We start from the raw sequence: 23,897 nt of genomic DNA, 5'->3' as shown, positions 1-23,897 counted from the left end.
TTACTCCCAACCAACCAACTACCGCTAAAGAAGTTTCACTTCATAAATCCAAGAAATGTTCTTACCCTTTCAGTTACCCTAATTCTTATGTATGTGTCATTGGCTCCATTTTCCTCTTTATCTTCACTTTTGCCTTCTTTTTTTGACTTCATCGTTATCATTTATTTCTTTATGTTCATATTTATCATATTTATCTTTATTTCAAAGCTTAATTTCAAATGTGAAGTGAAACCACATGCGAAACATGTCAAATTGAACATTTTGCAGCAACATCTATACACAAATACGAAAATGTTTAAACGACGGTTGTGGCCCTAATTTTCAACCAATTGGGAAACCATAAAAACTCTGCTCATCTACGGAAAAATGCCTTTCCAAAGGTGTTCTGGGTTTTGAAATCGGTTTGGAATGGCCAAACGAACGGAGACAAAATTTATGTTAGCGTATTAATATATAGATACTTAATAGCATTGTAGTCGTTCCAATTCCCTGTTTCTAAGGCAATATTATAAAGATTGTATTTATATTTATTAAGGTATGATGACTCACTATCATACCATTTGTTCATGAGCTTAACACTTATTTCCTTCGTATACGTTAGAGAACTCATTGCATAAGACAAAATATCTGCTAGGAAATCGGACAATGCTGTCAAGGCAATAAAGAAATAGGTATTAGTTGTCAAAAACGCTGATAATTGTCTCTATGGCGTAGGCGTCCTGACAATAATTAAGACAATTCATTTCGAGAAAAATGTCGAACGTGAACGTTGAATTATAAGTTGCAGAAATACGCATTTCGCGCGAGCTATTTGAGCTAAAAACTAAAAAATAAAAGAGAAGAGACAAAATTACATACACACCAGCGTCTCTTTAATTATTATAGTTATTTTGGTATGAATTTCTCTTCTTTCTTGCAAAATACCTCAAAATTATTACAGCTGGAGTCAATCGCTACTTTTTAACCGCTACTGCACCGACTGCTAGGTAAGTAGCGGTGACAGGTAATAAGATCAACGGAAATAAGGTCAATTGGCTTTATTTCCCACCCTGGTGCGAAATAAAGTCAATTGACATTATTACCGTTTCAAAACCGAAATAAAGTCAACAAAAATTTGGAAATAAAGTCATTGACGCTATTTCCTCATTCAAATGGAAATAGCGTCAACAATGCTTCAAGTATGTCGATTCATAGAAAAAAATGTTCTTACAATAAACATTGCCCCGTAAGTGTTGTTTTTTAATAAATGAAAAAGGTTATTGCCAAATCCTCAGTGTTGTGATATTAATCCACACACAATCATGAACTACCACCAATTAATTTTATTAAAAAAATTTAAATTACTAATATGTAAAAACACGATGCGAAAAACTAAACACCCGCGCACAGCTGGAATACGAAATATACTTGAAGAAAGAGTGTAGAAATGATCCATTACTTGCAAAACATGTTTCGTTTCCACAAAAATAAAGCGAACACTATGAAATTGATGAAACAGTCCATGTCCAAAAACTCCGGAGGAACACTGAAAGAATTCTGTGATTTAAATTAGCATATTTTGAACGAATTCGGAATGTCTAAGGTGGAAACGAAACCAATCTTTCTATATGGAAACAATTATTGAAAAAGAAACATTAAATAAACTAAGGGAAAATAGCCAAAACTTACTAAAATGTCGAGTCTTAGTTTCTATTTCGGTCACTGTAGGTATATATTCCTCGAGATTAGAAAATAAAAACTGTTTATGGAGAAAATTAGGATCATATACCAACATCACTTAAAGCTCGTTCATAGGCACCGAACACGGGACAAATACAGGACATTAAGAGAAATACAGAACATTTGGCGTCCCGTATAAAATAAATAAATTACCAGGACCATAGGTCAAAAAAGAGGACTGTCCCGTATAATTACGGTGACCATATTAACCAACGTAAAATAAAGGACATTTTTTTCAAAATGATTTGGGGTTAGATACATACAAATCGTATGATAAAAGTACCTTACCCATATCATAATTTAAATCAAATATTTACCAGTTAATTATATTATTTAATTGTACAAGTTTCCCTGCTGTAGCGAAAAGTTAAGCCACATCTTTTCAAGAACTTCGCCATCCTTTGCTACCAAAACGCGTTTAACATAATTCATACTGCACGACGAAGCCAGCACACAGTGATTCAAAATTGAAATTTAATGTTCATAATTCACCGAAGTCTTTATTGTGCAACCAACTTTTTACTAAAAACAAAAAACAATATTTATTTTGGTGAACATTTTTTTATAACATTTCAAAATTTAATTTTTAATTTTTTTGTTTTGGGAGAACCATACAATTGTTTTCAACTTGTTTTTGGTATGTAACATTTATTAACTGCAACAGGAGTTACTTTTTCTTCAAAATTGTTACTTTTTCTGCATTTTGTAAAAAAAAATGTTATATAATCCAATAAGAATTCAAAAATCAGGCTCAACTGGTCTCTGGCAAATATTGTAAGCTTTCATAAAAAAATAACAAGTAATCAAATTAAGTGAAAAATGAAGGCTCCAGTGAATTACGAACACTAAATGCCGGTTTTGAACCACTGTGCAGCAGGGGGTTTATCTTCTTTCAGTGGAGCTGTAAACTCAGCGTACAACAGAACTTTCCCTGTGCTTTAAAGATTGTACAAAGATTACCGATTAAATAGAAACCCTTAAGTGGGGTGCGAAACAAACTGGCAAAGGTTTTTATTATTTTTTATAAGGGACATTTTTATTTTTCATATTCTGTGTTTAAAAATTTACCTCTGAAAAATGCAGAGCTGATTTAAAGGACAGTTTAAGAAATAAAGGGCAAAAGGCGTCCTTTATTTTGAAAAAAATTATAAAGGACAGGGGGTTAAAATAAAGGACTGTCCTTTAAAATAAAGGCCGGATGGTCACCGTACGTATAATAGAGGACGGATGGTCACCGTACTTATAACAGAAATTGTTGACAAACCATCGCATCGTCCAAGAAATTAAATTAATATTTTTCGAAAGTAATCAGTTTAGTAAAATTTTTTTGTGTGCGATGAAATAAACGATTTGATATTTCGTGATTATGCACTGAGAATAAAATCTGCGTAAATATAACGAAAACTTGCGTACATCATGCGAAATTTTTCGTCATTTTGAGCCACGAAAGTTCTCGTTAATTGTACAAAACCGTTTTCGTACATTCTACGAAAATATGAGACATCAGATTTTTTGTATATTTTACGAATGCGTTCGTAATATTCACTAAAGAATTTTGTATTATTTCTTTTTTTTTTTTTTTGCGAAATGCACAAAAATAATTCGTATATTTAACGAAATTATTTTCGTAAGACCTGCGGTTGTTGTTTTTATTCGCCACACTGTAAAAACCATAGTACGATATATAACACAACACTTTTATTCTATCTATTCAAACATCTTTGAACATGTGTGAATACATACGAACATACATATATGCCTGGGTCTTAAAAATACTCAAACTTAAAATTGTAATAAACATTTCTAATCCTTGAATATACAAAGGAAAGATAAAAATTGTGCACTTGCACCAAAACTAAAATACAGTCCACTTTAGAATAGAAGATAAGTAAAATACATAAACATGTGAAATGAACAAAAACTCATAAATTGTAACACATTTAACTGTCAATATTTTGTACACAACCGAAATAAGATATCAATGCGTTGATCTCTTTTAATCTACCCTGTGGGGAAAATCTCTAGTTTTGAACTGGTGCACTTCTAGTACATTTAGAACCACTACCAGTTCGCGATAAATCTCTTTTGCATGCAAAAAACTGGCGAATTTAACACAGTGATGTCATAGGAATTGGAAATTGTCCCCCGCTGCATTATCTTTTCTATAGTTCAGAACCAGTCCTAAATTCAACATATGGGATCTAGTTCGCTTTGCACCCCATTTTCTATAGTTTCTAACCAGTTGTAAATGAAAAAAGTAACAAGATGTTTTCTTTTTGGGTTACCATGCTAGCAATTTTTAATCATTTGCAGAGAAATGTATTTTCAATCTGAAATCGAATTTGTTTGAATGAATGTAAATTAAATTGTGCATTTGAAAACACGTTTACATACCCTGTAGGGAAACCCCGAACTGGTGAACCAAATTTGTAGTTCTGTACTAGATCTTTATCGCCAAAAACGAACCAGTCCGATAGTAACTGGATCGCCACCAGTTCAAAAGCAGCGATATGTGGTACTTTTAAAAAACAATTTTAGAAATCAATATCTAAAATGACGAATTTAGAACTGGTTCAAAACTATAGAAAAAGGGATGCAGAACGAACTAGATCTCATCTGGCGAATTTTGAACTAGTTCGAAACTACTGAAAAAGGGATGCAGCGGGGGGCTTGTTTACTTTAAATAGACTTTTGCTTTGCGGGTTTTTCGTTCAAATACGCTTTCAGTCTGCACGTCGCAGATGCTCTTTCATAGTTTGGCAATACAAAACTAATACTTGTGTTAACATCTTAACATTTTTGGACCTTCTGGAATATAACCCCTAACAGTCAGCACCTCTGCAAATTCAGCTACAGCCAAAGGTACCCTGTGGGGAAAATCTCTAGTTTTGAACTGGTGCGCTTCTAGTACATTTAGAACCACTACTAGTACGCGATAAATCTCTTTTGCATGCAAACAACTGGCGAATTTAACACGGCGATGTCAGGGGAATTGGAATTTGTATATAAAAGGAAAATATTTAATAAACAGATCAGAATCGTATAGACTCTCAGCTAACCATTTCTTCTCCGCTTCTCATTTTTCTTTTAATTTTATTTTTATGCTTTACTTCCCCCCACCAGAGGTAAGGAGTATAGCATTTAATAATTTATATTTTTCTTTATATTTTTTAATGTTTTACTCCCCCCACCAGTGGTAAGGGGTAGAGAATTTTAAAATAAGAGTATTTGTAGTTCAAGCATTGCTGAGCATTACTTGTTACCCCCCACCCGAGGTAAGGAACAAGTAACTCAGCTCTGCAACGAACACTACCTTTGTCGTAAATTTTAAGCGTTTTTGTTTAACAAAATGTGTTGCAAAAACGCTTAACAATAATGATCAAAATATAATGACAGCGTTGTGTTATCATTTGAGCTATAATTTTTATAGTTTGTAAATAAAAAATTAAATATATTCAAACTTGTTTAAAATATCCAAAAACTTGTATAGGAAAACTAAATTTTAATTGAAAAATACGCTGACTAAATGCGCCATAGTTTTATGGTGAATTTGTGCTACCAAATAAAAACACTGTTGACTCTCTTTTACACTGGAGTATAATTCATACAGTTTAAAATTAAATAAATATTCATTATTTTTAATTTGTATTCCGATTGGAGGCCGCTGTGGTATAATGCTTAGCGGTGCGCGCTACCATTCCGCATGGCCTGGGCTCGAGTCCAGATTCCGACCAACATCAAAACAACAAACACTATTATCCAAAATAAAATTGAAAAGAGCAATGAGGTTATCAAGGACCTCATTTCTGGTTCTGAATAAGAAGACGAAACCAGGCTCAATCTAAAAAAAACACACACAATTTATTTTAATGAAAAAAAAAATAAGAATGAGCTTTAGTCTTACCAAACGAAAACCATCAGGCAATTTGTATTGCGGTCAAACATCAAATATTTGTTTTGTATTATTTATTGTCTCCAATGCTGTTCATACGTGTTGCAGCGCACGCGCACCAGTGATTGATTTTTTCTGATAAGCCATTGCATGGAGATCCTGTGTCAAGGCTCTATATGCAACAATAAAAATCAACAAAACAATAGCAAAAAAACAAAACTTAAAATTCACTCACCCACCTTTGCCAGCTAGCAATCACAGATAGCAATGTTTACGATCAATCTATAGCTCCACGAATGATTATAAAAATCGAATCACAAATTAATATTTAATTTTTTTTTGTATTTTTTATCCAGCATATTCCTTTATAAAACGTTTAAATTTATATTATACGTCTCACATCAGCCGACAGGTAATTTCGCAATGACACGCGGGACATAAAAATATGATGAAATATAAAACTGCCGGCAATTTAGTATATTGCACGAAAATATTCGTATATTGTACGAATTTAAAAAACTTGTTTCTGCATTAGTACTATGTACGAAAGTATTTAATAAATAAAACGAATAAAGAATTCTAGATTTCGTATATTTTAAAACTACACGCAAATATTACGAATGCCTTCGTACAATATACCAAAATATATTCAACAAAATGTGATTGATTTTGACATTGCTCTCATAAGAAACAGGCTATAATGTCAAACTGAAATGAATTCTTAACCCATTTGAATTTGTTTTTCAAATTTGAATTTGTTAAAAAAAAAGTTACACACAAATTTTTCAAGCAACCAATTTTCTTAATAAACGTGCAATTGTTAAGAGATAAACCGCCGAGGAGAGCAAGTAAGTACATTTAAGGTTGGGTAATAAGTAAATACGTTCGACTTTGCTTAAATATTTAATGTAAGGAAACCAAGATGAAACGGAGCAAACCGTTTGAACGGTGCGCTGTATGCAATAAAAGTCAGGACACGAAAATAGTGCGATGTTTTAAACCACCTAGTTGCGAATTAAGACGGCAGCGATGGGAAGAAAGCTGTGGTGTTGTACTACGTGATTCATCTCGCGTTTATGAAAACCACTTCAAGGAAAGTGATTTCATTAGTTGTCCGTCCGAATCAAGCACTTTCAAACGAGCGCGTTTATACCCAGGCGCAGTCCCAACGCCATACGAAATAACTGAAACAAGTGAGGATTTAGAACGCGATCAGGATAATTATTTGTTGATGTTCAAACTCAAACAAGCGACTCTCTAGAATGCACGTTGAGAACAGAAATATTTCTTCTTACCGAAATAATTAAAACCATGCAAGCAAGTATGGAAGAGCTTAATTTAAAACTGCTTGAAGCAAAGTCTTTAATGGAAAACTATTTCGCATGAAAAAAATTTAATTCCAAAATTGTTAGAGTTAAGCTCACATATAAAATTGGAAACAAATGTAAAATCATATTTTATAAGTGTCGAATAATTTTGGCATAAAAAATTTAAATATAAAAATAAACGCCCAACAGCATAAAACTTGGGCAATTAAAAACAAGAAAGTTGCTAAAACTATTTTATAAACAATTTGTTTTATTTTAGTGACAAAATATATATATTCCAGGTAATGTAAGTAAAACAAAACTATAATCGAAATAAAAGCCTAGGGCATCAGTGCTGACAAGATACATGCAAACCTAAGGGTTAATTCGTTTGTTTATACTTTTTGACATAATAGTACCTTAAAAAAGAGCCGCACTGAATTGTCAATCACACCTTGTTTAATACACCTTGCAATATACAAAATTCTTGGCACAGAGAATTGTTCGGTAATTTGCGCATGTGTTTTGTAAAATAAATGAAAGTTTTCATAAATTGTACTGAAAAAATGCCTTACGAAACTTCTTTCGTTATATTTACGAATGGTTCGTAAAATCTTGTTTCGTTGTGAAAAATGTGTTCGTATTATGAACGAAAGTTTCGTACGTTGTACAAAACCCACGACTACGAAAGTTTTTCGTATAATTTTTTCATTTTTATGAAATTTTATTTTCAGTGTGAACAATTTGAAGAAGGAGCAGTAGGAGTCACATACACTGAGGGAAATAATGCATAGTAAAAATGAATACTTTATATTTGATTGTCGTTTAAAAATGTTCGTATTTAAAAATAATATTTTCATACAAAATTTATTACGCACGTATTTGACTGTTCACATCTGAGTATGCATATGTAAGTGTACATACGCACCCCAAGCATGCAGAGCGCCGCACTGAGAGCGGTGACAAAACACACATACACACATAGCAAGAATGGTAGAATGAGAGTAGAATTCTCAAGAATTTCTGTCAATCGTGCATACATAGTACATACATGTTTATCCGGACAAATCGCGTTCTGTGGTGTTGATGGATATTCAACATTTGAAAGGAAATTTATATGTCTGGATGTAGCTGAGTGCGCAAAGATGCTTGCCACAAGTTGTTGGTATCCGGAGATGGTCGGGTTCGAATTCCGCTGCAGGCAACATGCAAATAAATTTTCTTTTTTAGTTTTTTCTTGATTATTCACTTCTCGGATGCTTTTTCAGTACGAACGCGGTCATTTTAATATGCGCGTAATTGAATTGAATATTTACCGATATACAGTACTTTCGTTGACGTTTATAGTAAGATCAATTACGTTTCTATTTGATTTTAATATTTTTTTCCCTCAGTGTATGGACATCATGTGGGACTCAGATTCTGATGATAGCGATAATTGCGATACTGATAACCCAAGCGCCGAACCATCATCACCGAAAAGAGCTAGCGTTTTATTTATGAACAAAATGTAAAACAAGGGGACATACTTGTGTTTTGTTTTCTGTGGACTTCTTGTTCTTTGTATAAAGATTTGTCTGAGAATACCCCTAGTAAAATTTTCCGGCTAATTATTTTCTAGAACATTTTGACCCTTTAGCGACCTAACAAATGCAATTTTATTTAAATTTTCCAAAAAGTGGGTCTAAAGAACCCTTTCGTGAGAGAGCTAATGGGTTAAAAGGTTTTACAAAATTATTCCTCATGAAATTTTACTTGTATCCTACATATTTCGCTCTGATAAAAACACTTAGGCAAAACAATTTAAATTTGAATATGGTCATAATCAAATTGTGATCTGCGTATGTTAAAAGATTTGGAGGTTTTACTATATGATTTGGCATCACTCCGCCCCAGACAATGACCTTGAAATTGTTGCAGGGTTATTTATTGTTTTTTTTTATGGGAAATAAATTTAGCAATATATTTGTATAAGAAACTAATTTAACCTACAATTTTGTCTTTTATTTATGACAGCGTTATCTACTAATAGCCCTGACAGACATATGGTTTATATACTATACTAGCTTTCTATACTACATGTCTGTCGTTGTAAACCACAATTATACCATCGTACAAAGTGGGTGAAGCTGGTTCCTATACTACGAAAATGAACGTGGTATAAAGCGAGTATACCATGAAACACAGCCAGAGAGTAAAAAAAATTTCACCAAAAAGGTGGTGAAAACAAACAGAGACAGTGAACTGATAGCATGTATGTATGCCATTTTGCTCGCGCTGGTCCAACAGTCACAATGGACGAGTGATCAGAGCGCTAGAGTGTCACTTGAGAGATCCGAGATCGAGTCCTCGCGTAGGAGATTTTTTTCTTTATTATTTAATTGTTTATTTTTTATTTTATTTATTTTTTTTGAAATAAAAATCAGCAGCTAATGCGCTAGAAATGTTGGTGGAATATTTTATTTTCGTGAATAAAGAATAATAATAATAATACTAATAATAATAATAATAATGATAATAATAAAAAAAAAAAAATGATAATAATAATAATAATAATAATAATAATAATAATAATGTTAAACAAAATTTTTTCCATTGAATTTGTATAATACTAAAGCACTTATTTAGGTTTATTTTCTAATGAAATTGTTCTTACACAAATATTTCCTCCCTTCATTTTCGCATTCTTTAAAATAAAATACAAAGGAATTATCTTTTCCTCCATATTTTCATTTTGAAATTTTTACCCTGGTATTCAGTAAGCTGTCTCACATTTTAGTCTCAAAAAGAAAGATATGGGGGAAAAGAGAATTGCTTTCTATTTTTTTTAAACGAACGCGTAAATGAAGCGAGGAAATATTTGTTTAACAACAATTTCATTATGAAATAAACCTAGGTACTTTAAATCAAAAAAAGTCAATGAATAAAAATGTTTTTTTTTTACATTAAAATCTTCAGATTATTTAAAAAGGAATTAAAAATAAATAAATCATTAAAAAACCGTACGGGTACGGGTACGGGGACTCGAACTCGGATGTCTCTAGTGGCACTCTCGCGCTCTGTTCACTCGGCCATTGCGACTGTAAGAGCAGCGCGAGCAAAATGGCTTACATACATGCTATCAGTTGTGATAAAGAAACAAAACATCGGTATACGTACTAGATGTGTGGGTGACAGGTAATAAGATCAACGGAAATAAGGTCAATTGACTTTATTTCCCACCCTGGTGCGAAATAAAGTCAATTGACATTATAACCTTTTTAAAAACGAAATAAAATCCATTGACATTATTTCCCTTTCAAACATTAAATTTGTTTAGCTTCGCTGCGGCGCGCGTCAGTGCGCCTCACCGCGCGCGCCGTGCTCGCCCCCCGCGTACCCCGCGCGACCGGCGCGCACCACGTCACGCTACGCCGCGGCCCCCTCCGGCCCTCCCTTCCCCGTCTCCCGCCGTGCTGTAACGCAGGTAGATTTATTTTTTTGTATACGGTGAAATAATATTTTTATATATTTTAAACATCGAGGGCTTATATTCAATAAAATACCCTCTATCTGCACACTTTTCACAAGGATGAGATTCTGATATAAAAATCCACCTAAGCTTTAACTGTCATCAGTGATATTAATGCTACCTTCTATAACGACAGGTTAATAAGTCCCAGGTGGTTTCTAAAATCACAAATTGCAAATTGCAGATAGAGGGTATTAATGAATTCAAGCCCTCGATATTTCACATTTTTATATTTGTAAGTTATTAGAAGCAGGGATGCCAACTTGGCTCAAACCGTGCCATTTGTCCCTATTTTACTTCAAATGGCACTTAATTTTTCAATTTGGCACAAAGTGCCACAATTGGACTTTTGTACATTTTTGTGAAATCCTTTGCGTGCACTTCTTTTTCTCAACTAAAAATTTCTAATTTATAAAGGCTATTCAACTGGTTTATCTTATTTTATCATTGCACTTTTGTTTGGGAAATGTAGCTTTATTTTATTGCTAAATGTGAATGATTAAAAGGAATGACACCTTTTCTGGCACTTTTATTTTTCTATTTGGCACATTTTGGCACTTTTTTATCCTCAATATGGCACCTCATAACTAAGGATAGTTGCCAGCCCTAATTGGAAGATTTCTGCTGTGTTTTGAGGCAACAACTTGTCTGCAGTAAAAAAGCATATAATTTGTGTTTCAAAAGTGTGTGAAAACCAATCAATTAACTTATATGATCTCGGTTCCGATATTAAATAATCAATAATTGTTTATACCCGCATTTTGGCACATTGGCTCGTTGAATGTGCCATCTAATAAATAGTGTCGTCATTCTCCTTAGCTGGTTTTAAATGACGTCACAAATTGCTGGCGGAGACATGAATACAGTGTAAGAAAATTCTTTTTCTATAATTGTTTCCTTATAGAAAAGTTGGTTTCTTTTCCACCTTAGACATTCCGAATTGGTTCAAAATATGCTAAAATAAAACACAGAATTCTTTCAGTGTTCCTCCGGGGGTTTTGGACATGGACTGTTTCTTCAATTTAATAGTATTCGATTTATTTTTGTGGAAACGAAACATTTTTTGCAAGTTAAGGATCATTTCTACACTCTTTCTTCAAATATTTCTCGTATTCCAGCTTTCGCATCGTGTTTTTACATATTCGTAATTGAATTTTTTTTAATAAAATTTGGCAATAACCTTTTTCATCTATTAAAAAACAACACTTACGGGGCAATGTTTATGGTAAGAACAAAATTTTTTTCTATGAATCGTCATACTTTAAGCATTGTTGACGCTATTTCCATTTGAATGAGGAAATACCGCCAATGACTTTATTTCCAAATTTTTGTTGACTTTATTTCGCTTTTGAAAAGGTAATAATGTCAATTGACTTTATTTCGCACCAGGGTGGGAAATAAAGTCAATTGACCTTATTTCCATTGACCTTATTACCTGTCACCGATGTATGTCTCATCGAAATAGTATCAAAATCCATAGTATGCATACCATGGTGTACAAACCACATGTCTGTCAGGGCTATAACGAAACTTTATCAAAATCTATTATGCTTTTATAAACTTCCACAATATTTATTTCTAAGACCACGGCACTGCTAGAAAAATACTTACACGCGACTTATTATACCTTAAGGTTAAATTAGTGGTGACATAACCATATAAAGCAGCTGTTCGAACCAACCTTATTTCCAACACTATATTCGGTTAGTGGTGCCATAGTCATAACCAGGGCCGGCCGCACCAGGAAGGGGGGGGGGGGGGGTTTAACCCCATGTTGGTGGGAAATATACATAACAATTTACCATCATTTGGTTTATTAAAATAATGGTGAAAAATATTTTAAAATCGGAACAATTTTTATTGAGTTTGAGGCCCTTTCTACACTGAGGGAAATAATGCATAGTAAAAATGAATACTTTATATTTGATTGTCGTTTAAAAATGTTCGTATTTAAAAATAATATTTTCATACAAAATTTATTACGCACGTATTTGACTGTTCACATCTGAGTATGCATATGTAAGTGTACATACGCACCCCAAGCATGCAGAGCGCCGCACTGAGAGCGGTGACAAAACACACATACACACATAGCAAGAATGGTAGAATGAGAGTAGAATTCTCAAGAATTTCTGTCAATCGTGCATACATAGTACATACATGTTTATCCGGACAAATCGCGTTCTGTGGTGTTGATGGATATTCAACATTTGAAAGGAAATTTATATGTCTGGATGTAGCTGAGTGCGCAAAGATGCTTGCCACAAGTTGTTGGTATCCGGAGATGGTCGGGTTCGAATTCCGCTGCAGGCAACATGCAAATAAATTTTCTTTTTTAGTTTTTTCTTGATTATTCACTTCTCGGATGCTTTTTCAGTACGAACGCGGTCATTTTAATATGCGCGTAATTGAATTGAATATTTACCGATATACAGTACTTTCGTTGACGTTTATAGTAAGATCAATTACGTTTCTATTTGATTTTAATATTTTTTTCCCTCAGTGTAATAGCTCCTATCCCAGTCACCGCGGTGAAGATGTGGAGATAGTAGATATAAATTCTACCTATGGGTAAATTATTGTTTTTCGACAACATTTTTTCATTAGAAAGAAACGGCCTCAAGCTCGATAAAAATTGTTGAACATAATGGTTAAAAAGCTAATAGTGACCAGCTTATTTTCCTTGCGAATTGGGGAACGAAGGGTATTGTGGATTCAGCGGATAATGGGTTCCACCTGTTAAAAAAAAAAAACGAAAGTCATTTAAAATAGCGATTCAAGCACAAATGAACTCTGTGAAGGGAAGCCAAAAAATAAGTATATTTAAAATTGCAGTCAAATATTGAGTTTGAAAAGATATTATAGGATGCATTGGATTTTGACCCCTTTCGATGAAAGGATTGCTGCACTGTATGAAACATACGTTTTATGCAACGTACGTTTTATGTCAAGTCCCATATTTGCACATTACACGTTTTTATTCTCAAAACATTTTTTTTTTTAGATTTTCGATGCTTATTATTTTTTTTTTGAAACGTACAAAATTAAAAATTTACACTAGCGAGTACTGTGGCTTATTCGTTTTTTCGTAGTGTCAGCTATTGTTGCTATTAATTTTATAATATTTTATTTTTATAATTTTCTGGAATCATGAGAAAGATATATGTTGTGCAAGAATTCAATGTACAGTTGGTGTACCACAATAACTTATGTAAATGGTACTTCCTTTTGAGGCCTATAATATATGCTCAAAAAGTTTATTTAACTTGTTCCTCAAAATAAAAAATAATAAAAACAAATGGCTAAGTGACCATCAAGTCAAGGTACAGGAATGGTATTTTCAGAGATAATAGTCGAGAGTTCTAGCTTTAATTTAAGCCACAAAGGTTCTATCACCTTTTGTTTTTTTGCAAGAGCTTCTAAAGTAGATATTAAAAAAACTCGACTTTTTGACAGGCTTACCTAATATTCACGCACGCCTCCAATTTACTGTCAAAAATCTCATGCACATACAACAAGCCAATTTCGGGTGACGCAAAACAACCAATTCGATGGCATGCGTACCAAAACGCAAGTTTCTTCAACGCAAAGGTTTTTATAAAGCGTGGCGAAGCAAGCCAGGCATTTGCTAGTTATTAAAATAAATTTGTATTGCTGTTCGCTTCCATTTCGGTCCACCGCTCAATTTTATTATTAAATAAATATCGAATAAACCTAACGGAGTTTTTCTACTTTTCAATACGGTTTAATCGAGTGCGATATAAAGACTGAGGAATAAACGTTAGAAAGAAATATGTGTTGAATCAAACCGGTTTTTTGTTAAAACGGTTTTTTCGTAGTTATAAACAAGGTATATAATCGATGATATACCTTGTTTATACCGACACATGCAGCGCTTTGATCCAGTTCGCTGTGATTCAAAACGGATGCATAAACCAAATTTCAATACGCTCTGAATTTCAAAAGTGTATTGATTCGAACTTCATTTCAAATCGGTTTTTCATTTCATACATTTCGCGCGAAGTGAAAATAGGCTGGTTTTATTTATACAGCCCGTTTCAAATTTGAATTATTATTAAAATAAATTTGAATCACTGTTCGCTTACAGTTAGGTCAATCGCGCAAATCAATTATTAAAGACATGTCGAAATAAAACAACAAATTTTGTAAACTTTTTAGGGATCGATGCATCGATACATCGACTATTTATACATCGAGTGAACAATTTTCGATCCATCGAAGCAAAACATCTATATTTTCGATGCATCGATGTTTTTCCGACATCCCTCATACTTTTGTGAACGGTTTCAGCGAGTGCGCTGTAATGACACAGGTATAAACGCTTGAAAGAAAATGCGGTTACGGTTATGGCAATGGTTATGGCTATAGCGTTATGGTATGTCACCACTAATTTAACCTTTACTCGGTGGTTCAATGGCCGTAGCGCAAACTCTCATCATTAGTTGGAGCTGCCATTATTCACGGTGTGGTTGTTGCTCCATCCGCTGTCCCTGTATGCGCTACCGCCGCTGTTTTATTGAGTGCGGTGTTGCAGGATTTTTGCCTATGCGCCGCCAGTTGCGTACGTGACAAGATGCCGCAGCCGCATAAGAGGCAATGATAGTGTGTCTGTTTCAAGTTGTATGCGCAGGAATTGGTCGCGGCCGGAAACTCGTCACCGGTCCGCGAATACTCCACAGGGGCGGTCTTCGACGTTGTAAGGCCAGTGCCGTTTCTTCCGCTTCGTACCTCGTTCGGGAGGTGGTAACAGTTTTCCACACTAAGCACTTTGGAAAAGCCTGCCAAACGTATGTACTCCACTTTGCTGTGGTGCCGTCGATGCGCCACCACTTTGTTGGTGTCCGAGCAAGTAAAGACGCACTTCAAGCAATGAAAATGGGACGACTTTTTTGCAACACTGCATTTCGAGCTCTTTGTCGGCACGGATTTAGCGTTAAGCTGATAGGCGCAGTCTGTGTACGCACATTGCATATTTGCGCGAAACTGTTGAAAATCGTTGCCCATTAAGGTGTCGAGACGGTCATGACGCGCTGTATGCTGCACGAAACGCGTCTTGTCACAGAAGCTGTAGTAGCAGTCCACACGACTGCAATGAAAGTGGGACTGTCGTTGACGGTAGCCGCATTTCTCAAAGCCACAATCCTCGCTGAAGCGATACTTAATATAACCGTTGGGTGTGCTGCGTTCGCCTTTGGGCCGTAGCGCCGTTGGCAATAAGCCCTCACTGGTCAAAACTCCTCTGTCAGTGGACGTTGGTTCATTTGAATGTCGTGTATGATTTACGTCCGCGCGGGCGGACGCAGTTGATAACGCTGCGATGGCAGCGTAGTCGACGTCGGCAGCTGCAAAGTTGGCGCAATGTAATTGGGGGGATTGCAGTAGGGAGATAGAGGATGCTGCCAGCAGAAAGGATAAGTACGGCATCATGTTGTTAACTACCGGCGTTGCTGTCGGACTACTATTGCATACTGGACTACGTTGATGCTGTTTCAGCTTCTGCAGCTGAAGCTGGTAGAGGTTTAGGAAGTGTTTAAATTGATTGACAACGTCTGCGCTTTCGAGAACGCCGATGTTATCTTGTGTTGATATTTCATTGGAGTCAGCTTTATGCCTACAAATTCCAGCAGCGGTATGGATATTCGAGTATTCGTTCTTGCAAACTTCACGAATAGAAAACTCATTCTTGGCGTGTAAACTTAGATCTTGTGGCATGCAGATGTCGTCACTACTGCCATATGTTGGAAGAAATTCGTCTGGGAATTCCTTGCTCTCGACCAGTGTGAGCTTGCTTACATAATTTTTATCAGAGTCCATTAAAGGCCAGGTAGCAAGACCAGTTGCTTGTTGGTTGCAGCTAAAGCTTTCCGCCTCGTTATTGTCAGATACTCGTATTTCAGTGGACGTTGGATAAAATGTACCAGCAGCGCGAATGACTAAATATGGAAAAAAATGAGGGTTTAGCTTTTCCAATTCAAAAACAGTTTATTAACATTACTAAATGCCACTTAAATAATTTTTTATTTATGGGGCAAAATTCGTCAAGTGTACCAGGAAAACATTTTATGGCAGCATTTTGTTCAAACTCCACCACGATGCTGCTATGGTACTGGTAACCAATGTGCTAAAGAATTTTTTTCGACCGCAGTTTTTTGTCGAGTTATACGAGTTTAAAATTGCAAATTTAAGCCTTTTTCTTAAAGTCACAACTTTTCTTAAAATTCTGATCTTATGTCATGCTTATGATAGAGAATCAAAAATTGCTGACCTATTAGAACTTTTTCCATGCTTTTTGGTGGAAGCTATAATTTTTTGCAAAAAATTTGCAACACAAAAAAATTGTATTTGCATTTTTAAACAATGTACCATTTTGGTTTTTTTTTTGCAAAATGGCTTATTTCGATAGCTTAGTTTACGTAAAATTTCGCCTGACTCTGAGTACGAAATTAAAATGTAAGAGAGTAGATCAGTTTTTGAGATATAGCCGTACTTCGGGGTTTTAAAGATCTGAAAAAGTGCACCCGCTTAATTAAAATTTTTTAGATATAGTTAGCCAGCCTCAACATTTTGAATACGAAATCGGAAAACAAAAAAGTAAAATTGTTTTTGAGATTTAGCCAAAATTCGCGTTTTTGAGATCTGAAAAAAGTGCACTCACTTAATTGCAATTTTATTTGGATGCAGTTGACCAATCTTAAATTTCTTTTTGTATTAAACAAAGGTTATTAAATTTTCTATCATACTCGTCAACAAGATTATCTAACTGGAAAAGCAATTTAGGAGCTATACACATTAGTGTTCCCAGATATTTTTTCCAGCCATACAGGACAAATGCATAATTTGTCCCAAAAATATGGGTTTTACAAAAATGTAACGGGGCAAATGAGAAATAAGGGATTTGCTTTAAAGGCCCGACTACGAACCATATTTTAACAAAGGTGATCCATTTCCACGAAGTAATGCTCAGATTAGTTATAAGCAGGGAAAGGATTTTTAGGACCTAAAAATCTATGAAAAAGGGAAAATAAAATAACGAAATAGGCTAGAGAAGGAAAAATAGAATAGCGAAATAGGCAGGAAAAGGCACTAGAAATCGCAAAAAAGGCAAAAGAAGGCACTAAAAAAGACCAAAACCGAAAAATAATCAAAACATATATTTATTTCAGAAATTTTTATTTTAGTAAAAATAGAAAAACTATGAACTAGTTTCATTATATGAAAAATTTATACTTTGAATCTTGGACTAATTCCTCCTTTCGAGTTTTTAACTCACAAAACTATAATCTCTATAGTTGTGATAACATTGAACCACAAAATACATTTTAAAGATTTCTGGCAGCATTTTTATTCAGTTTTATCGAAAATAAGTCCTGAATGTACTAAACGTGCGCTCGACGTGAGTTGATACAAGTCGCGCCCAATATATTTCTATATGTATATATTTCTGTTGCAAACATAGTTTGCCTTGTGCCGTACTAGAAAGTAGACATGGGCACGGGCCTAAATTTTAAGGCCCGGCCCGGCACGAGTGCAAAATTAACTTTCAAAAACACACACGAGCCCGCAGGTTAAGAATTTTAGTGGGGCCCGGCCCGGCCCGGCACGACGGGACACGTCCCACGGAAATAAAGTCAACTTTTATTGTATGTATACATATGTACATATTTTTAATTTTGTGATTATGTATGTATATTTACTTAAGCGAATCAATTTTTTACACCAAAGATTTGTATAATATATTTTCTGGGAAGTAGAAAAAGTGGAAGGTATTTTATGTACAGATATGTAAACAAAACTTCTAAGTATCTTATTTTTTCTATCGGTCTCCAAATATTTCTTTTTTGCTTTTCTCTTATCAAAAGAGTTTTAATATGTACTATTTTTTTGTATAAAAACAAAAGATGCTTTCCATTTCCAGACAACCGGTCAGGTACGTGCATGATTATTAATTTCGACAAAACTCAAATACATTGTTTGTTGGTCCAAATAATGAGACACGTACTTTTTTTTTGGCTCGGAAAAAATTTTCGGCCGAATTAAACGCGATTTTGTTTTTCAGGCAAAAATCGATTATTCGAATTGACAGTGGGAATGTTTTTTTAAAATGCCCATAACTTTGTCAAAAGTTAATAGATTCCAACAATGTTTTTACTCAAATGTCAGTAATTCTTGTCACTTCAAGATAGAATGATATAATTATTGATTTTCATTATTTAAAATTTTTTATTTAACAATAAACAAAAAGTGCATATTTTTTTTTAAATTTAATTTCTCAAAAAGTGTATTTTTTTTCTCTGAAACTTTTTTACCGGGAAAGAGATACTTTGAACTACAATCAACCCAAATCTCTAATAGCGAAGATTTTTTTTCTGAGTTATGATATTTTATAGAAAATATACGTTTTTGTGGTACATACTACAATATTCTTATATTGTTTAACTAAAACAAAAATTACAGTTTTGCGCGACTGCAGTTCAGACGTGTTTTTCTTCGCTCCGCGCTTATCTGGCTTTTTAAGCATTCTTTGTGAATTTTAATTCGCTTTGTTAGTGCGAAACTCATAATATACTGAGATAGTGACTCTTAATAATTTGAATTTCACTGACTCAATATTTATTAAATGTAAAAATATTCATACAATGCCTTGTCTTTGTGGTCAAAAAGTTGATCGTACACAATCTAAAGTGCAGTGTGACGGGTGTAAAAACTTATTTCACCTCAAATGTGTTGGTATTTTCCAGGCCGATCTGGACTTTTTACTCTCATCTAATAAGCCATTTCTTTGCAAAAACTGTACGGATGACCGTCGTTCATCTCTCCGCTGCCCTTCCACACCCGTTGGCTCGGGTGGGAGCACTAGTGCTAAAGAAGCTCTTAATTCAGACTCTCTAAGAGATGTCTCAAGTGATATCGCTACTGAGCATGACTTTCAATTGAAATCTACACTGCTAACTGTGGTTAAAGAACTTTCTGCTCTCAGGGCAGAAAATGCTCATATCTTGTGTTTGATAGGTGCTTTGCATGAAGACAAAATGCAGCTAATAAAGAAAAGTGATGATTTGCATGTAGAAGTTCGTGTTTTGCAAACTAAGCTAAGCGACAGGGATGCCGACGTATCGTCGTTGACTGCGGAGATAAAAAGCCTTCGGGGCATTGTTGACAACTTTACTGGCCTCAATGCAAACCGCGGTATTGCTGTTAACAAATCCGCCGGCTCTCTGCATGGGACTAATGTTACTGCTGCTCATGCTGAACAGTGTTTACCTACACCAACGGAAACTCCCTCATCTGCTCCGTCTACTAAGTGCACGGTATCGAATGCTGGTCTGCTCCCCAATGGGTCTGCTAAGCGCATGGCGATCAATACCAATGTTAGCTATGCTGCTGCTGCTGCCGGTACTAACTCAATTAAAGCTAATGTTAACAGCTCTGTTATCACTGCTGCTGGCGCTGTTGTTGATGCCAGGGTTCGGATTTGCCTCATTTTAGCCCCTCGCTCGCTCGTTAGTTTACTCCGAGCTAGCGCAACTCACGAGCAACACGCGAGGCTGTTTGCAAACGAGCATTCGTTAAGTACGAGCGCACGCGCTGAGCAGCCAGCGAGCGAGTAAGCAAACGAGGGCAGCGCAAGAGTAGAGCGGCAAGCAAACGAGGGCCTCATTAGCTCTGCCCTCGCGAGGGCGTCGTTGCGAGCGAGGCACTCATTTGCAGCAGCAGACGAGCGAGGCGAGTAAACGAGCGAGGCAAATGAGGCGAGCAAACGAGCGAGGCAAATGAGGCAAGCAGATTAGACAGGCAAACGCGTTGTTTGGTCGGCAGAAGTGTATGGGATAAAAATTGCAGCAACTAAGAATTTCGAGTAAAGGATTGTATGCACGCATGCAGATATGTATATACATACATATGTATATACACATATGTTTTTGTATTTATTTATGTATATATTCTCATGCTCAGAAGAATAGATTCGTGCTATTTTGACCAGTTTTATCTACTAGGTAGGCACATATGTGCATACATATTTATGTAGGTATAATGTTTTTAATGTTCAATAGTTTCTTATAAAATTTCAACTTATACACTTAGGTCTCTTTTTATGCGGTTCTTTTTTATGCGGATTTGAATTTATGCGGTTTTTCAAACACTTTTTTTGCTGTAGCGATTTTGCTTTTTTGGGAGCTTTTATTACTTTTTTTCAATATGTAAGGGGCAATGCTGCTGATAAATAATCTTTGTATTCTTACATACAAGTAATTACTAAGTAATTTGACTAAGTAACTATGTTACATATGTATAAATGAGAATATAATATATATTAAAATCATTATTTTGTCTTTCATTTCATAAATGAGTAGGACATCAGCATTTTCAAATGAATATTTGTGGTTTAGCCCCCATACATATGTATGTATGTAGGATAATACAAGCTACTATTTGATAATTAAGGTTGGTCCACATAGAACTTTCGCGTTGACTTTGTAGTTGGCGTTGGTTTGACAGAACGCAAGTTAAAAGTATGCGTTCTACAATGAAGCTTGGCAGAGACTACCTTGGGCACTAAATTAACATATTAACGAGAGATAAATTAATATTTCATATCAATAATTGCATGAAATATTATATTTCTTACCTTAATTTGATTAAAAAAAAAACATTCCATTTAATTTTATTTATTTGCAACAGCTGGCGACCGACGCAGCGATCTTTCTGCTTTGTGTTGGCTTTAGCGTTGCCAAACGCGACGCCAACGCAACGCCAAAGTTGTATGCGAACCGGTCTCTATTCTTTGTTTACGCAAATTTTCCCATGTCTACACATCCATATATACATGCATACATATGTACATATGTCCTTCAACAACAGGCCACAAATAAATTTTTTCACCAAGGACTATATTCTACTATTTTGGGGGTGTTAACATGTGCTTACTTGTTTTTTGTTTCTGCGGCACAAACGATTATAATATCTTCGTTACTTACTTTTCTCTGTAGAGACAAAATACATGCATATGTTCATACAAGCATAAATGCATATATACATAAATATGTACATACAAACATATATAAATATGCATGTGAGGTGTGTACACATGTATGAATATAACTCTAAAAAATAATTCATTCCATAATCTATCCTTATGTATGTAATCAATTATATTTGTTGTTTTAAATGCTGCCCGAATATAATACTTTNCCTTATGTATGTAATCAATTATATACTTTACATATATGTATGCATATGTACATACAATTATTAACATACTTTCGTACATAATCTATTGACATACATTCCCACATTTTTATGCACAAAAATGCATGTGTTGTATAGTACACTCGGAGCGCTCGCTCGTCGCTCACTCGTCTTTCCTAGCAGAGTGAGTATGCAGACAGCTACTCGCCTCGCACTGCGAGCGAGGCAACACACAACAGCCTCGCTCGTTTAATAGGAGCGCGAGCAAACAAGCAGCGCTCGCTCGTTTGGCGAGCGAGCCAAACTTATCGTGCCTCGCCTCATTGCTGCCACGAGTACGAGCTGCGAGCGCCTCGTTGTCTGCGAGGCATTGAGTAGGAGTTTGCTCGCTCGCTCTCTCGAACTCCGAGCTTTTGCCCACCCTGGTTGATGCCGACGTGGATGTTAATTCTTTGAATGCTGATATTGAATTTGTGCCTGATGCTGGTTCAGAGCCTGCGGTTTTTTCTGCCTCGAATAGTTGGAAAACTGTGCCTCATAAGACGAAAATACCGAAACGTAAACAGGTTGTGGTTGGTCGAAATAAAAACGCTGACCTCGACATTATCGTAAAAATGAAGTGGGTACATGTAACCGCTTTTAAGCCGTCCGTTTCTACTGATAAAATCATCGAGTATGTATCTAAACAGTCCGGTATCGACATTAAACATTTTGCATGCCACAAGCTTATTAAGAAAGACGAACCTTTAGACAAGCTTCGAAGCATAAATTGCAAATTTGGAGTTTCGTATGCATATTATGAAGATATCTTGAAGGCTTCTGTTTGGCCTNATTGGCCTTCTGGTATAAATGTCCGACTATTCCGCTTTTTTCAAAGGGAAGCCCCTTCGGAAGCGCACAAGTAGTTTGAATTCTGGCAACTGTAGCTCAGCCCCTAAGGGTCTTCAAATTTATTTTCAAAATATGTCTGGAATGCGGACTAAAACCAAAGAGATATTTTTATCAACGTCCCGCGTTGACTTTGATGCCTATGTTTTTGTGGAAACATGGCTGAATGCTGACTTTCATGACGAAGAGTATTTTAATCCAACTTTATTTAATGTATTCAGGAAGGATAGAGATCCGGTGAAGACTGGCCACTCCAAAGGTGGTGGTGTCCTAATCGCCTTAAAGCGCTGTATCCGCTCGTCGTTACATCAATTAGGGAATCTAGATACTCTCATAGATCAAATTTGTGTTTGTGTCCATGGATCGCTTGGAAAATTATTCATTTGCACATCCTATATCCCGCCTAATAGTACGGACTATCTATACAGCTGTCATGTTGACAATATCGTCGATCTTTGTGAGCAGAATCCTGACTCTTCGTTTTGCATTCTTGGCGATTTCAACCTTGCAGATATATTCTGGTCCGACCTACAAAGAAATGGTTTCCTGACTCCAACACACGTAAACAGGACGTACGAGATACATTTTCTGGATAGCCTGCTTAGTTTAAATTTAATTCAAATTAATTCATTATCTAATAAGTTGTCTAAAATTCTTGACCTTGTCTTTGTTGATGAAAATTCAATATTTAACTTAGAGGAATGCAGTTTTCCGGTTAGTAAAACTGATATGCATCATGTGCCCATAATTATTTACTTGGAAATGTTTGATAATTTCACTGCAAGGAATATAACGTCTGGGTTCTTTAACTTCCGCGATGCTAACTTTCAGGCTTTCGATATTGCCTTGTCTGAAATCAACTGGCACTCTGTTTTTATTTCTAAGATCGTCTCAGAGTGTTTTGATTCTTTTGTGTGCACACTGAATAATCTTTTTTCTAAATATCTTCCGCTGCTGCCGCCTAGGATTCATAGATTACCCTGGTACACAAGTAGACTCAAGAATCTTAAAAACAAAAGAAACAAGTATTATAAACTACATAAAAGTCAGCTCGATAATTTTAATCTCAAGGCTAAATATATCTCTTTCATGAGACAATTTAACATCTTGGATAAATTTCTTTATAACAAGTATATTAGTAAATTTGAGTCTGATTTGAAGGAAAATCCCAAAGCCTTCTGGAGCTTCATCCGTTCCAAATCGGGCTCCTCAAATATACCTTCCTGTATGTACTATAACGGTAAGTGTTCTGAGTCGATTAGTGATACTGTCGAATTTTTCGCTGAGTTTTTTAAATCAAATTTTGTCGTTGATGACAACTCCCCCAGGTTTCCAGTTAACTCTTGTCCTCCACAAGGTTTAGACTTTGTAT

At 35.3% G+C, this 23,897-nt stretch overlaps 1 protein-coding gene across 1 annotated transcript in view; it reads right to left on the bottom strand.

The window, feature by feature from the left end:
- Positions 1 to 14,706: 14,706 nt before the first annotated feature.
- LOC108358260 (uncharacterized) overlaps positions 14,707 to 23,897 on the bottom strand; it is a 102,338-nt gene continuing 93,147 nt past the window's right edge. The window contains exon 3 of the mRNA XM_017609482.1: positions 14,707 to 16,383. Coding sequence (XP_017464971.1) covers positions 14,909 to 16,383 — 1,475 coding nt within the window. The 3' untranslated portion in view covers positions 14,707 to 14,908. The remainder of the gene's footprint in view (positions 16,384 to 23,897) is intronic.

Source organism: Rhagoletis zephyria, unplaced genomic scaffold (assembly GCF_001687245.7).
Source record: "Rhagoletis zephyria isolate East Lansing unplaced genomic scaffold, Rhagoletis_zephyria_1.1 Rzeph_scaffold_00228, whole genome shotgun sequence".
In the NCBI taxonomy this organism is placed as follows: Eukaryota; Metazoa; Arthropoda; class Insecta; order Diptera; family Tephritidae; genus Rhagoletis; species Rhagoletis zephyria.
This window is presented reverse-complemented; position numbering and strand designations above follow the sequence as displayed.